Raw genomic sequence first — 13808 nt, 5'->3', positions numbered from 1 at the left:
TTCGGCCGGGCGCAGTGGCTCAAGCCCGTAATCCCAGCACTTTGGGAGACTGAGACGGGCGGATCACGAGGTCAGGAGATCGAGACCATCCTGGCTAACACGGTGAAACCCCGTCTCTACTAAAAAATACAAAAAACTAGCTGGGTGAGGTGGCGGGCGCCTGTAGTCCCAGCTACTCGGGAGGCTGAGGCAGGAGAATGGCGGGAACCCGGGAAGCGGAGCTTGCAGTGAGCTGAGATCCAGTCACTGTACTCCAGCCTGGGCGACAGAGCGAGACTCCGTCTCAAAAAAAAAAAAGATTCATAAGTGATTTTTTAATGTTAAATGCTGTTTCAAGTTATTCACATCATTGTTTACTTCTACTAAAGTAGAGAAACAATAATTGATTTTAAGTATCTCTTTGGTGATGTTGATGCTTTCCACATTACAGATGGTAAAACTGGCCCTGGTTGCTGTAAGCCTGCTCGTGGTGTTTTCCGTGAGCATTAAGCCCCATCACTGAGAAGGCTTAAAGGCTCCAGCCACGGAGTGTAGTGAAGATTGCTGTCAAGTTGCAGAGTGGTGTACCCACCCCACTTTAGAATGTGTACCTGTCACTGGCTGATGTTATCTTTGGAGGTCATTTGAAGTCTGTTTATTGGATTTGTTACTTTAGGCTGTGAAAGCATTTAACCCTTCACTTGTTCTTTTCCAGGACCCTGACGACCGAAACAAGATGTCAGTGTAAGTGCCTTTTGTTCGTTTTGTTTTGTTTTGTTTTGAGACAGAGTCTTGCTTTGTCACCCAGGCTGAGTGCATTGGCGTAATCTCAGCTCATTGCAACCTCCCCCTCCCAGGCTCAAGAGATTCTGCCACCTCAGCCTCCCTAGTAGCTGGGACTAGAGGCGTGCACCACCATGCCTGGCTAGTTTTTCTATTTTTTGTAGACACAGGATTTCACCATGTTTCCCAGACTGGTCTTGAACTCCTGGGCTCAAGCGAAGCTCCCAAAGGGGATCCTCAGCCTCCCAAAGTGCTGGGATTACAGGCATTAGCTGCCACGTCCGGCCCAGTGCCTTTTTGACCTGTTTCCAAATCTGCCTTCTTTCAAATCTAGGCTAGAAGCCTAAGAAACAGCCAGTAACCTGTTGGCCTCATTCCTTCCCCTCCCATCAGAGTTACTGAAAGCTCTCGAAACTACGGTTACAATCCTTCTCCCGTGAAGCCTGAAGGACTTCGCCGCCCACCTAGTAAGACTAGTATGCATCAAAGCCGACGACTCATGGCTTCTGCTCAGTCCAACCCTGATGTAAGTGACCTTCTCAAGCTTCTGAGTCTAATAAAGGAACACGGGCCATTGTCACCTCATCAAGTCCTTCACTATAATTACTGTTAGGTCTTCTCCTACTTCTTTAGCCTTGACTTCCTGCCTTATTTTCTTTCATCCAGCATCTAATGCTCCTCTTGCCATTGCCCCTTCCTGCTAGACCATGGGTAACAGCAAGGACTTTAAGGAGCCCTTCCCATTTACTTCTCTTCCTTCTTACCCTCCTGCTTCCCCAGGATGTCCTGACACTGTCCAGCAGCACAGAAAGTGAGGGGGAAAGTGGGACCAGCCGAAAGCCCACTGCTGGTCAGACTTCGGCTACAGCGGTTGACAGTGATGATATCCAGACCATCTCCTCTGGCTCTGAAGGGGATGACTTTGAGGACAAGAAGAACATGACTGGTAGCCTGGAAAAATTTTGGGAGTGGTGGGAAGAAATAGTAAGAAACTTGGGATAGAGCATTTTTTAAGGAAGCTAAAGAAGTAGCGGGTAAAATTCAGATCCTAAGAATTGGAGCATCTCTGGGAGGGCTTTCTGACTCCGAGCTAAACTATTCTTTGACATATCCTCTCTCATTTCCGGTTTGCTACTCTTTTCCCCTCAGATCTAATTATGCTTGAAAAAAACTGCCACTTAGGATCTTTGAGTTCCAGCTTATTGGTGTTTCTCAGCTGCAATGTTGGGAGAGAAACGGGTAGAATGTCCATTCATGAGTTGGGATGGGTCCTGACCCCATTCTCCCTCCTGTCCAGGTCCAATGAAGCGTCAAGTGGCAGTAAAGTCAACCCGAGGCTTTGCTCTTAAATCAACCCATGGGATTGCAATTAAATCAACCAACATGGCCTCTGTGGACAAGGGGGAGAGTGCACCTGTTCGTAAGAACACACGCCAATTCTACGATGGCGAGGAGTCTTGCTACATCATCGATGCCAAGCTTGAAGGCAACCTGGGCCGCTACCTCAACGTGAGACCCCTCTCCCCACCTCTAGATGCTGGATTATCCCATGGTCTTCAGATTTCTTTTAACATACTCTATAAGCCCACCTTTTCTTGTTATAAACTCTTGATCTCAAAGGATCTTAAAGAGGTAGCTTTCTTTCAAAGCATCTGTTATAATGGGGAGGGTCAGACAGCATTTTTCTTCCAACTCTCACTCTCCCTGCAAAGCCAGATTCAGTTTCCCTGGCTCTTATTTGATCCTGTCCTTAAACCTACAGCACAGTTGCAGCCCCAACCTGTTTGTCCAGAATGTCTTCGTGGATACCCATGATCTTCGCTTCCCCTGGGTGGCCTTCTTTGCCAGCAAGTAAGGAGTCAGGAAAGGGGATGACTGGGGAGGGGCAAGGACCACTGAAGTTCCAAGGGCCCCTCCTGCATTCATGATCCAACTTCACCTACATATTCAGTAACCCCAAGGGCCTGGGTTATCTGCTGTCTTCACCACACACCATCCTTTTTCTTCCTCTTCAGAAGAATCCGGGCTGGGACAGAACTTACTTGGGACTACAACTACGAGGTGGGCAGTGTGGAAGGCAAGGAGCTGCTCTGTTGCTGTGGGGCCATTGAATGCAGAGGACGTCTTCTTTAGAGGACAGCCTTCTTCCCAACCCTTCTTGAACTGTCGTTTCCTCAGGAACTGGGTCTTCCTGATTGTTGAACCCTGACCCGAAGTCTCTGGTCTAGCTACTCCCCCCAGCTCCTAGTAGATAGAAATAGGGGTTCTGGACCAGATGATCCCTTCCAATGTGGTGCTAGCAGGCAGGATCCCTTTTCCACCTCCAAAGGCCCTAAAGGGTGGGGAGAGATCACCACTCTAACCTAGGCCTGACATCCCTCCCATCCCACATTTGTCCAAGTGTTCCTGCTTCTAACAGACTTTGTTCTTAGAATGGAGCCTGTGTATCTACTATCTCCAGTTTGTATTATTTCTTGAAAGTCTTTTAACAATATGATAAAACTTAAGATTGTGATTTCGTTTCTCTCAGCCCGATACTCCCAAATCTGGATCTTTCAGTGAGATACTATCCCAGTCCTCCCCTGTGGGCTGCTGTCATTAATCTTCTATCTTGTCTACCTTTGCTTCTTGCATGTGAATTATTTTAGATGGAGTTCTCGCTCTGTCACCCAGGCTGGAGTGCAATGGCGCTATGTCGACGCACTGCAGCCTCCGCCTGCCAGGTTCAAGTGATTCTCCTGCCTCAGCCTCCCAAGTAGCTGGGATTACAGGCGCCTGCCACCACGCCCAGCTAAATGTGTGTATTTTTAGTAGAGATGGGGTTTCGCCATGTTGGCCAGGCTGGTCTCAAATGCCTGACCTCTAGTGATCCACCCTCCTTGGCCCCCCAAAGTGCTGGAATTACATGCATGTGAAATTTAAAAAAGAAAATGTTACATAACTGCAAGGAAGGCATAAGAAAGACTCTCTTCGTTTATTTAGTTGATCTCCCTTCTCAATTCCTAATAGTCTGACACTTGTTGCCATGTTTTATTTAATATTTTTTATTTAATCTTTTAATTTAAAAAAAAAAACCCATTAACAGTACATTTTGGTCTAAAATGGTCCCTCTGCTGAAATGCTAGGTGCTAGCCGTAATTCTGGCTTTAAAACCAAAGCCCCAAATATTTAATAAATAAAAATTAGAATTAGTTGCCATTCTACTCCAAACCAGCTAGCCTAGCTGAAGAGAAGAGGGAAGGGGAAGAGGCCAGAGAAAGGAGGCGGCAGTCAGATCTTAGACCTGTGGCTACAGGGACAGCTGAAAGAAGTAGCATAAAGAAAGATCATCCGAGCAGTCCCCAGTACAGCCCCCACTTTTTGGCAGAAGTAGGATAAGGGTTATGTGCACCCTCCTACCCTCAATTCGTTTGTGTCATAGAGGGAAAAAGTTAAAAGTCAGCTCAGCTTTGGTTTCTGGCCCAAGTTAGGGAGCTTAGAAAGGTGAGCCTTGGTCCAGCTTTGGCAGAATGAGGCCCACAGATGGGACAATAAGGCACAACCCTGACTCTGGAGGTCAGGGAGTCAAAGGCAAACAGCTAGGGCCAAATTCACAGAATAAGGAATGTGAGTTGTAACCCCTACCCCCAGAGAGCTGAGGGAGGGCCTCAAAAGCAGTAGAAAGGATGACTTGGAGGATAGGGAGGAAAATACAACCATCCCCCTCTAACAGAATATAACCAACGTCCCCCTACCTGGGGATAAGCTGGTTAGAATTTGGTTTAAAGGCAACTGGGTGAAAAGCAAGGAGGGAGGATGCAGAGAACTCTCCTCTCACTTTCTCCTTTTTCCCCAGAGCTTAAAGTGACCCTATAGCGCGGGGAGGGGGGTAGTTCCTTGGCTTTATGCATTAATCTGGGAGGCAACTGGAATAATGGTTCAGTCATTCTTACGATGGTGGTTATTGAGGATGGGGTGGCCATTGGCTAGGGGCCGGCTCTTTGCTCCTCCCCCAGCTGCAGCCTCCTCCCCCTCTGAGCTCTCTGTTTCTTCCCGGTCACTGCGTTCATCTTCTACCAGCTGTGGAAAAGGGACAAGAACGGTTATTACATGAGATCCTCAAACCCCTAAAGACTGCTTCTCTCTGAGGGCTTGCTCCTATTATACCCAAGGCCCCACACTAGTTTTTTAGAGGATTGCTGGAAAGATGGGAGTTCAGGAAGTCGTAGAGAGTAGTAAGGCCTACACAATGGGGACAGAGCCTTTACCTTTCCAGTTATGAACTTGTGGGCCATGCGCAAAATGAGGTAGGCCCAGAAGATATGCAGCAGTTGTAGAACTCCCATCATGGAATTGAAGAAGTAATAGCCAAAGAAGGCAGGATAGAGCTCCAGTGGGTACACCAGGGTGCAATGCAGGATCCTGAGGATTCAAGGAGAGAGAATTGTAAACATGGACAAGAGCAGGTAAGACACCAGGGAGATACAGGAGCGAGCGAAAGGCAAGGCTTCTGATTTCTTCAGAACAGGAGTGTAGCCTGGCTGCCTACTCACCAGAAGGGCAGGATGACCAGTCGGGTGATGATGAAAACAATGGCGAAGATGATGAAGATGTTGTTGCAGGTGTTCTTCCATCCCGCGTAGTTAAACATCTTGGCTGACTGCATAGAGAGCCCCCATCCATCATCATTGGCTCCTGACTCCCTCAAGTACATTCATATGTACACTCCAATTAGTAACACTGACTCTGTGCCCTCCTCCTTGGTCCCAGGAATGTCACCCTCCAAATTCCCACCCCGCACCTCCCTCCCAAAGAAAATCAAAGGGACAGAAGAACCTGCACCAGGGTCTCTAGGTTTGAGGTAGCCTAACCTCCAGCAGGTAATCGGAAGAGTCATGCAGAGCCATGATGAGAGTCCCAGCTCGGATGTAATTGGCAAACCAGGAAAAGCTGATGAGGATGATGGTGGCCACATGGTGGATGATCTGTTCCTTGAAATCCTGCAGAGATGATGCAGACCCCAGGGACTTTTTCTTCCCCAACTCTCACTATGCCTTCCCCCTTGCCTTTAATTCCCCCTATACCAACAGCTCCATTCAGAGTACCCAGAAGTCAAAGGAGAGGGTGTTCATCCCAGGGCCTCATTTTGGCTCTTAGGCTTAATTGCACAACCCCTTCACCCACCTTTCGCTTGACATCAGAGGCAATGCTGAAGAGCAGGGACCAGTAGAAGGAAAGTTCAATCATGTAGTACCAATATTGGGAAGGGATAGTGCTCTGGGAGAGGAGAGAGAGGTAAGAGCAACCAGCCCCAAGGGTGTCCCGACTCCACAAACCCTCTAGCCCCTGAGGTTCTTCATTCCATCACTCTAATCCCTCTGCCATGGATTCCACAAACTGTCTCTTCACTGGGGTTTGTCTTAGTCCACCCCCATATGAGGAAGCAAGACTCATACCTGTATGGGATATCCCTCCCAAACTTTCTTCATGTCATAGAACCAGGGTTTCTGCAGAGATAGTGAGAGGTTAAAAGAGGAGGAACCCAAATTCCACGGCTTCACCTGACCTTGCCAGAGAACCTACTCCCACCTCCCAGTAATCCCCACTCACATCCACAATGACGGCCATGCCGGCAATGAAGGCAATCAGGTAAAATGTGAATCTCCAGCTGGCAAAGGAAGCGGAAATGGCTAGGTCAGAGGACACCACAGTCCCCCAGCAGCCCCCAAATACCTGCAGATATCCTCACCACCATTAATAACTGAATTCACCTCCTCACATCTCCCTGTATATAGCCACCACCTATCCCTCCCAGCAAGACACATCAGGATCTTGCTTGCCACCCAGCTTCTCCTGCCTCAGCCTCCCCCACCTGGCTTCTCGGAACTTCTTGAGGAGACTGGGCCGGTCCTGGTTGCGGCGGCGGCGGAACCAACGCTCTACCTGGCGGCCTGAGAGCCCGCTCTGCCGGGACAAAAGCTCTACCTCCACCTGGGCGTAGTGAAGAAGCCCATTGTTATGTTTACCTTCGGAATTCAGCAGCACCCCCAGCCTCTCCCAGTAACAAGCTCAGTCAGCACCACTGCGCTTCCCCATCTCTTCACCTGCCAGAGCGAACATTCAAACCCTCTCCCCTCCCCACCAAACTCAGTGATTCCCAGAGTCAGGGCAGCATGCGGCTCATACCTGCTTGGGCTGCTTGCCACTGGTCAGGTAGAAATGTTCCAAGGTGGCATTGGGAGGTGCCCGCAGTCGGGTTTTCTCCTTTATGTTCAAGAGAGCAGCCAGTGGTGTAGCCACGTACCTGGGGAAGGGATATGAGTAAGGTATCTAGCTTGCTGGGAAGGGAAAGGGCTGCAAGCTAAGGCAACTTTACCCTGGACTCAGTTTCCCTGACTTCCTGGCAACCCCCTTTTCTCTAGCCTCCAGGGCTGCCCACAGCTGACAAAGCTGCCTGTGTGTTCACTAGTGGCCAGGCGGGTGGCGGGTGGAGGGTGAGAACAAATAACCATTGATGATAAGGGCCTGGGGGTGCTGAGCCTTCAGGAAGACAATGGTGCCTTCAGGGGAGGGGGAGCACAGTGGGCAGGAACCTGAGTAGCCAGAACATCAGGGTCTAGGGCTAATTAAATAGCAAGGAACAAACTTGAAGTCCAAGAAACTACAACTGGCAACTGGGGAAGGCATGAGGGTAGGCCGGCATGCTTACAGCTCAAAGAAGTATCGAACGATGAGGAAGAGCAAGGCCAGGGGCAGCGTGATATAGAGATCTGAGGCTTTGGCGTAGACACGTCCATCTCGGTCTTCTAGATCGGCCCAGGTCAAGTTCACAGGCAGCCACAGGCGTTCCCACCAGAAGTAATCATACAAAGTCTGGAGCATCCTGAGTGAGAGGCAAAGGGGAGGGCATCAAGAGGGAGTAGCTATGGGGGAAGAGATAGATGAATGAAAGTTTTCAGGGTGTATCAAAAGGAGAAGGGGGCAGAGTCGAACTCTAGATCCCTATCCTGGCTATGCAGCCTTGGGCAAATCAGTTTCCTCATCTGTAATATGGTGGCTTTCCAGTTTTAACATGTACTGTCAGGCTGGGCATGGTGGCTCACACCTGTGGTCCCAGCACTTTGGGAGGCCGAGACTGGCAGATCACGAGGTCAGGAGATCCAGACCAGCCTGGCCAACATGGCAAAACCTCGTCTCTACTAAAAATACAAAAAATTAGCTGGGTGTAATGGCGGGCGCCTATAGTCCCAGCTACTCGAGTGGGTAAGGCAGGAGAATCGCTTGAACCCAGGAGGTGGAGGTTGCAGTGAGCCGAAATCATGCCATTGCACTCCAGCCTGGGTGATAGAGCAAGACTCCATCTCAAAAAAAGAAAAAAACCAACAAAAAACATTTATCGTCCACAGCAACCTGCAGATGTGATTCCCTGGAATTAAGAAACCTGGGGTCCTTACAACCTCTGATTTCGGGGGGGGAAGAACCTTGGGGGTCTTGTCATTTTTCTATCTCAACCTGGAAGACAGGCAGGACCTGGCCCTAGAAACTATAGCCAACAATCTGAGTAAAGTCCCTCCCTTATCCCCCCATGCTCTGGCCATTTCCTCAAGCCTCCAAGCCAACTTAGCTGAAAGCTTCCAGGGGGTGCCCCAAAACACTGCAGGGCTGAGACAAACCCTTCTTCCCCTTCCCTACAACCCATCTGAGTAGCAGGTCCCTAAAGAAAAATTTAAGAGACAGGGTAGGCTGAGCAGTGGCTCATGCCTGTAATCCCAGCACTTTGGGAGGCCGAGGCAGTCTGATCACTTGAGCTCAGGAGTTTGAGACCACCCTGGGCAACACGGTGAAACCCCATCTCTACAAAAAGTACAAAAATTAGCTGAGTGTGGTGGCACATGCCTGTAACCCCACCTACTCGGGAGGCTGAGGTGGGAGGATCACTTGAGCCTGGGAGGTGAAGGTTGCAGTGAGCCGTGATCTTGCCACTGCACTCCAGCCTGGGTAACAGAGACTATGTCTTAAAAAATAAATAAACAAATAAAGCCAGGATAAAGCAAAATTATGTCCCCAAATGATGCTGAGCTCCACAATCACTGGACATCGAACTGCACACAAGGTTGACACTCCATGCCAAGCCATCTAGTCCCTACACATAAGGCAGAAAGACCCTATGTATAACTCTTCAGAAAGAAAAGTGAAGGTAGGGCTGCAAAGAGTCAGGGATTATAGGGCAGGGAACCAAGACAGCAGACCAATACATCTGGTGGAATTAAGAGCTATTCTTTTATTTTCTTTTGAGACAGGGTCTTCCTCTGTCACCCAAGCTGGAGTGCAGTGGTACAATAACGGCTCACTGCAACCTCCACCTCCCAGGTTCAAGCCATCCTCCCCTCCTGCTTCAGTCTCCCAAGTGGCTGGGGCTATAAGTAGCACGCACTACCGAGTAGCAAGCACCACATCTGGCTAATTTTTGAATTTTTTTTTGGTAGAAACAGGGTTTTGCCATGTTGCCCAGGCTGGTCTTGAACTCCTGGGCTCAAGCAACTGGCCGGCCTTGGCCTCCCAAAGTGCTAGGATTACAGGCATGAGCCACTGTGCCTGGTCAGAGCTATTTCGTATAAATGCTCATCCAGAAAATACAATCCTAGTCTGCAGGGGAACACCCATACCCCCTCAGTCTAGGAAAGAGCCGCTATGTAAACCTCCTCCCCCAACTGAAAGAGGAACAACATGGTGGGAGTGACCACTTGGATACCCAGAGGAGGGAAGGAACGGTCTGTGTGTGTGGCTCATGAGGGAAGAGCAGCTGCTTGGAGCTGAGAGGAACGGCAAGATGGTCCAGAAGAGCCACGGATGCTGGGTCCAGCACAACACCTGGCAATCCTAGGACTCAGCAAGAAGCCGCAGCAGGATGACCAGGACAGTCTTTTCCAGGCTCCCCACCTCTTGTTCCCCTCCTGGGAAGGAGGTGAGGCAGCAGGATTTAGGCTGGCCCAGAAAGTGAAAGCAGAGACAGGAAGAAGAGAGTGGTGAGATTGTTATCCACCGTGACCTGGAGACTAGTTGGTGCCACTGACTGAAGAAAGAGCCTGAGACCACAGCTGGGCAGGGCTGGTCCTGCTGCTGCTCTGACAGCTCCCGCTCCACCCCCACCCACCACAGAAGCCCTTGCGAAATCCCTCAGCCTGTCATGGATCAGTATTCCAGCTCAAGGACTTTTACCCCCTTGTCCCCACTCCTGGTCATTACTCTCTTGGATGAAATCAGAGGTCAACACTGCCAGTAAAGGAGCTTCAGCTCCACCTTCTCCCCTCCTCCTCCCCCAAATCACACATGTACATTCCAGGCACTGCCCCTGCCCCCTCCACCTCAGCCAGAATAAATATTTAATTAAACAGATGGAAGCCTTCTGAACTGAACAAAATTAAATGTAATTATCCACAGCGGAACTTTCCCCACACAAACACACACACACACTTTTTTCCTAGAGAAAAGTTGTAGAAAATTGAATAGAGAAGGGACAAGGGTAGAACCTGCACAGAGACGGGACAATGTGGAACACCTTGATGTGTGCACGTGACCCCCTCTTCCCACTTTTTGCTCAGCCTGATTGGAAGCGAGAAATCAGCCTGACCCAGTCACCTGACTGCTGTCTCTTGGAGCCCAACTTCTCCAGGGAAATGTAAAGCCAAAGGTACCGTGTTGCCCCGGCAGTCCTAGACTTTGGATCCCACCCCTAGCCAGGTCAGTGAAAACTGGCAGGGATGTTTCTCTAGTCAGGCGGCAGGCTGCAGTCACAGAGGGAGGGTGGAGCCCCTGCTGGACTCCTGGGGCCCAGGAATGTCTCATGCCTGCAAAGCAGGGGGTGGGGGTGGGGGGCCGGGGTAGGGGGCAGGCAAAGTAGGCACTAGAGCATGGTCAAGGGCAGACACCTGGGCAGTGCAACTTCCTCATCCCCAAGATGAGATAGCACCTGTCCTCTTCCACTCCAAGCAGGGAGAGTGGAAGACTTGGGAAATGCAGATTAATGGGGGCTTTTACACCGAGGTTGCAGGCTTCCCATGACCACAGCCCTCCCTGGTGGTCCTCCTGTACCTCCATTAGCAGAGAGGCACTACCCCCCTCTCCCCAGCAGGGAGGCCCCAGATTCAGCAGGGTCAGGACCTCTGACTCAACATGAGGGGAGGGGAGGGCAGCAGGGGCCTGGCCAGCCTCACTTACACATCCCCACAGAACCAAAGAGTTGGGTCCCTGTGGCAGTGCTGGGGAAGCCTCTTAGCACCAGCATACGGATCCAAGCAAGACCCCATAAACAACAGGCTGGGGCAAGAAAAGGTGAAGTTTACACAGGGCAGGGAGACAACACTGTTTTTCCAGGCCCCAGGGCAGTCACTTGACTTCTTGTGGAGAAAATCACATCTACAAACACTTTTCCACCCAGACTTCCCCCATACACATGAAGAGACATGGTATCTGTCTACGCTCTCTCACACACACACCTGCCTTAGAGGCACAGATGCCACTTTCTGAGGCACAGGCTGGAGAGGGGCCAGAAGAGCAGGGATTTAACTGGCATTGGATTAACAGGAACTTGAGCAGGACTCTGCCCAGCCCCAACCTTTGCCCCAGCTCTGACTGACATCCCCACAAGACCCCTCTAGGTGGATGAAAGGTGCAGAGGGTCCCCACGGGAGTTTGTAGATCCAAAGGACTGAGAGGGCAGCTGTTTGGGCCTGAGAGGAAGGAATTCTCTCTGACTCCATGTGGTCAGTCTGACTGGCTCTCACAGTTTGGAGGAATAACTGAGGAAAATAGAAAGGGGTTGTTGACAAGAGAGGAGTGACAAAGGTCCCACTGGCTCCCTGCTTCCACTGAAGAAGTCCTGAATAGTCTCTTCCTTGTTGAAAACTTTTTTTTCAGGCAACAGCAGGAGGTCATGAACTAGAAGTTGACAAGCCATGGATGGAGCCAAGGAGAGGTGTGTTATCCCTCCAGGCTGCAGGATGGGCCTCAAAATAAGCCAGATTGTAAGAAGAGGTGGGTGAAAGGCGGTCAGAACAGCAGTCCTCAGCCCCATCTGGCCTACAGCTTGTCTGGAAAGTCCCACCAAAGGCCTCCACAGACCCAAACACTGCAGGAGACTATGGCCCCAGGGGTGCTGAAGGACACAGTGAAGGATCAGCCAGCCTGTGGCCAGTTGACAGGGGAAAAAGGAGGCCCTTCCTCCCAGGGGAAAATCTGGCCAGAGGCCCCAGTGAGGGGAGTGGGGGACCAGGGGAGAAAAGGATCTCTCTCTGGAACACAGACTGTGCAGATCATGGTATGGTCAGGGCCAGGTCCTCAGGGCCAGGGCTGCAGACAAGTCCTTACCCTTAGGAGCCCCTTTACATGTGCAGCCACTCACACCCAGGTGCGGTCACCCCAACTCTGGTATGGGGCAGCAACCCCCACCCACCCCTGCCCCAGCACAGATATGGGGGTGACTGTCTGCTGGAGGCCTGCTGGCACTCAGTTCTCCAGGAACAGGGGCGCACTGCATTCGTCACGATCCTCAGAACCCCCTGAACCTGGGCCTGGCAACTCAGGTGACTGAAACCAGATTTTGAAGCCAGGAGCCAGGCTTAGGGAGGGAGAAACTCCAACTGCAGGCTAAAGATGAGTGCTCTAACACCTGCAGTCAACCCACTTGCCACGGGCCTCTGGTGATTAACAAGCTACGGCCCAGAAAGCCAGTTCCACCAGGAGCTCCCTTGCCAGCCATCCACACCTCATAACGGTATGCCTTAGCCCTGCCGGGCCGGGGCAGGCGCTCTGGGCCGCTCCTTCCTGTTTCCCGTTAAGCACATGGAAGCTCTGACCTCGCCTACGAGGTGGGCACGGTGGGCCAGTAGGAAGAAAACGGGGCAGGGCCCTCCCCTCTCCTCCCACCCGAGCCACAGTACGCGTCCAGGCCGGGGCAACCCCGCGGACCGCTGCCAGGGTGGAGGCTCGCGCGCCAATGGTCACCAAGCTCCTCCACTCTCCAACAAAGGGGCGCCTGCGGCTCGGCCCCGTCGCCCGCAGCCCCCGCGTCCCCACCTCCCGCCCTACCTGTTGCCCAGGAGGGCTCCTCCGGCTCGGGGCGGCGCTGCTGCGGACACCGCGGCGCCAGGCCCGCGGCCCCGGCAGCTCCCTTGAGGCGCTGCGCCCGCCCTCCCCGGCCGCCGCCATGAGCGCCCGCAGCGCCCCCCGCCAGCGCCGCCCCCCGCCCCGGCCCCGCGGCCTTCCCAGCCCGGCCCCTCCGCCGCCCTGAGACAAAGCGGCCCCTGGGGCTCCCAACTTTTCCGCAGCCCCTTCCCACCCCCGCGCGGGGATCGGGCGCCGGGCGGGGGCCGCGACTCACTCGGCTGCAGATCTGGCGGGGCCGGGGCCGCTGCTCCGTGTGATCCGTCTGCTCGGGTGGCTGCTCCGAGGCCCCGAGGCCTGGCTCCCCGCGCCTCTCCTCCCTCTTCCGCCCGCCCGCCGGCCCGCGCCCGCCCTCGCCCTCCCTCCTCCGCCCGCCGCCGCCGCCGCCCGCCGAGCCCAGTCGAGCTGAGCCCGAGCCCAGCCGGGAAAGAAAGGCCGCGAGCAGCCCAGGGGCCGGGAGGCTGGGCGTGGACGGGAGGGGAGGGCGGGGCGGGCCGTTGCGCTGCGGCTGCCCCTCCGCCCCGGCCCGGGAGCCGGGACCCCAGCCCTCCGCTCCCGGGCCCGCAGCCACGCCCACGCCCGTCACCGTGCGCTAGAGAAGCCCCCGACGTGGGGAGGCGGGTGCGGGCTCCTCCGGCAGCTTCGGTCTGTTTTCTGGGTGAGAGGTCTCCCACTGGGACCGACACAGACGCACCGGATGCCGCGGGGTCCCGGGCTCCGAGCGGCGGCGTTCCTGCCCCTCACTCCTACCCAGCCCCACCCACCCCCAACTGCTGTGCGGCCCCCGGTTCCCGCCGGAGTAGGCACATTCCCACTTCCAGCCCCACGGGGCGCGGGCGGAGGAGGGCGCAGCCCGGGGGTCCTGCCCAAGTGCCTCGCGCCGAAGCTGAAAACCTCTCCAGGGC

General features: G+C 53.2%; 2 protein-coding genes across 4 annotated transcripts in view; one reads left to right on the top strand and one right to left on the bottom strand.

The window, feature by feature from the left end:
- SETDB1 (SET domain bifurcated histone lysine methyltransferase 1) overlaps positions 1 to 3269 on the top strand; it is a 38578-nt gene extending 35309 nt beyond the window's left edge. For 2 of the 3 annotated variants that reach the window (XM_033197115.1, XM_033197116.1), the window contains exons 17-22: positions 695 to 723; positions 1156 to 1288; positions 1543 to 1708; positions 2060 to 2271; positions 2525 to 2613; positions 2778 to 3218. In XM_033197115.1, the coding sequence (XP_033053006.1) occupies positions 695 to 723; positions 1156 to 1288; positions 1543 to 1708; positions 2060 to 2271; positions 2525 to 2613; positions 2778 to 2895 (747 nt within the window). In that variant the 3' untranslated portion in view covers positions 2896 to 3218. Of the gene's footprint in view, positions 1 to 694; positions 724 to 1155; positions 1289 to 1542; positions 1709 to 2059; positions 2272 to 2524; positions 2614 to 2777 lie in introns of all 3 variants that reach the window. The other variant, XM_033197114.1, reaches the window with a different exon arrangement.
- Positions 3270 to 3717: 448 nt separating this feature from the next.
- Positions 3718 to 13492, bottom strand: CERS2 (ceramide synthase 2). Its single transcript, XM_033197112.1, has 11 exons — positions 13121 to 13492; positions 7451 to 7624; positions 6928 to 7045; positions 6614 to 6732; positions 6352 to 6409; positions 6198 to 6248; positions 5926 to 6018; positions 5613 to 5741; positions 5295 to 5401; positions 5010 to 5163; positions 3718 to 4821 (listed from the first exon to the last, which is right to left on the bottom strand). The coding sequence occupies exons 2-11, from the start codon at positions 7621 to 7623 to the stop codon at positions 4681 to 4683; spliced, it is 1143 nt and encodes a 380-aa protein (XP_033053003.1). The 5' UTR covers position 7624; positions 13121 to 13492; the 3' UTR covers positions 3718 to 4680.
- Positions 13493 to 13808: the final 316 nt, after the last annotated feature.

Source organism: Trachypithecus francoisi, unplaced genomic scaffold (genome assembly GCF_009764315.1).
Source record: "Trachypithecus francoisi isolate TF-2019V2 unplaced genomic scaffold, Tfra_2.0 Lachesis_group5, whole genome shotgun sequence".
In the NCBI taxonomy this organism is placed as follows: Eukaryota; Metazoa; Chordata; class Mammalia; order Primates; family Cercopithecidae; genus Trachypithecus; species Trachypithecus francoisi.
This window is presented reverse-complemented; position numbering and strand designations above follow the sequence as displayed.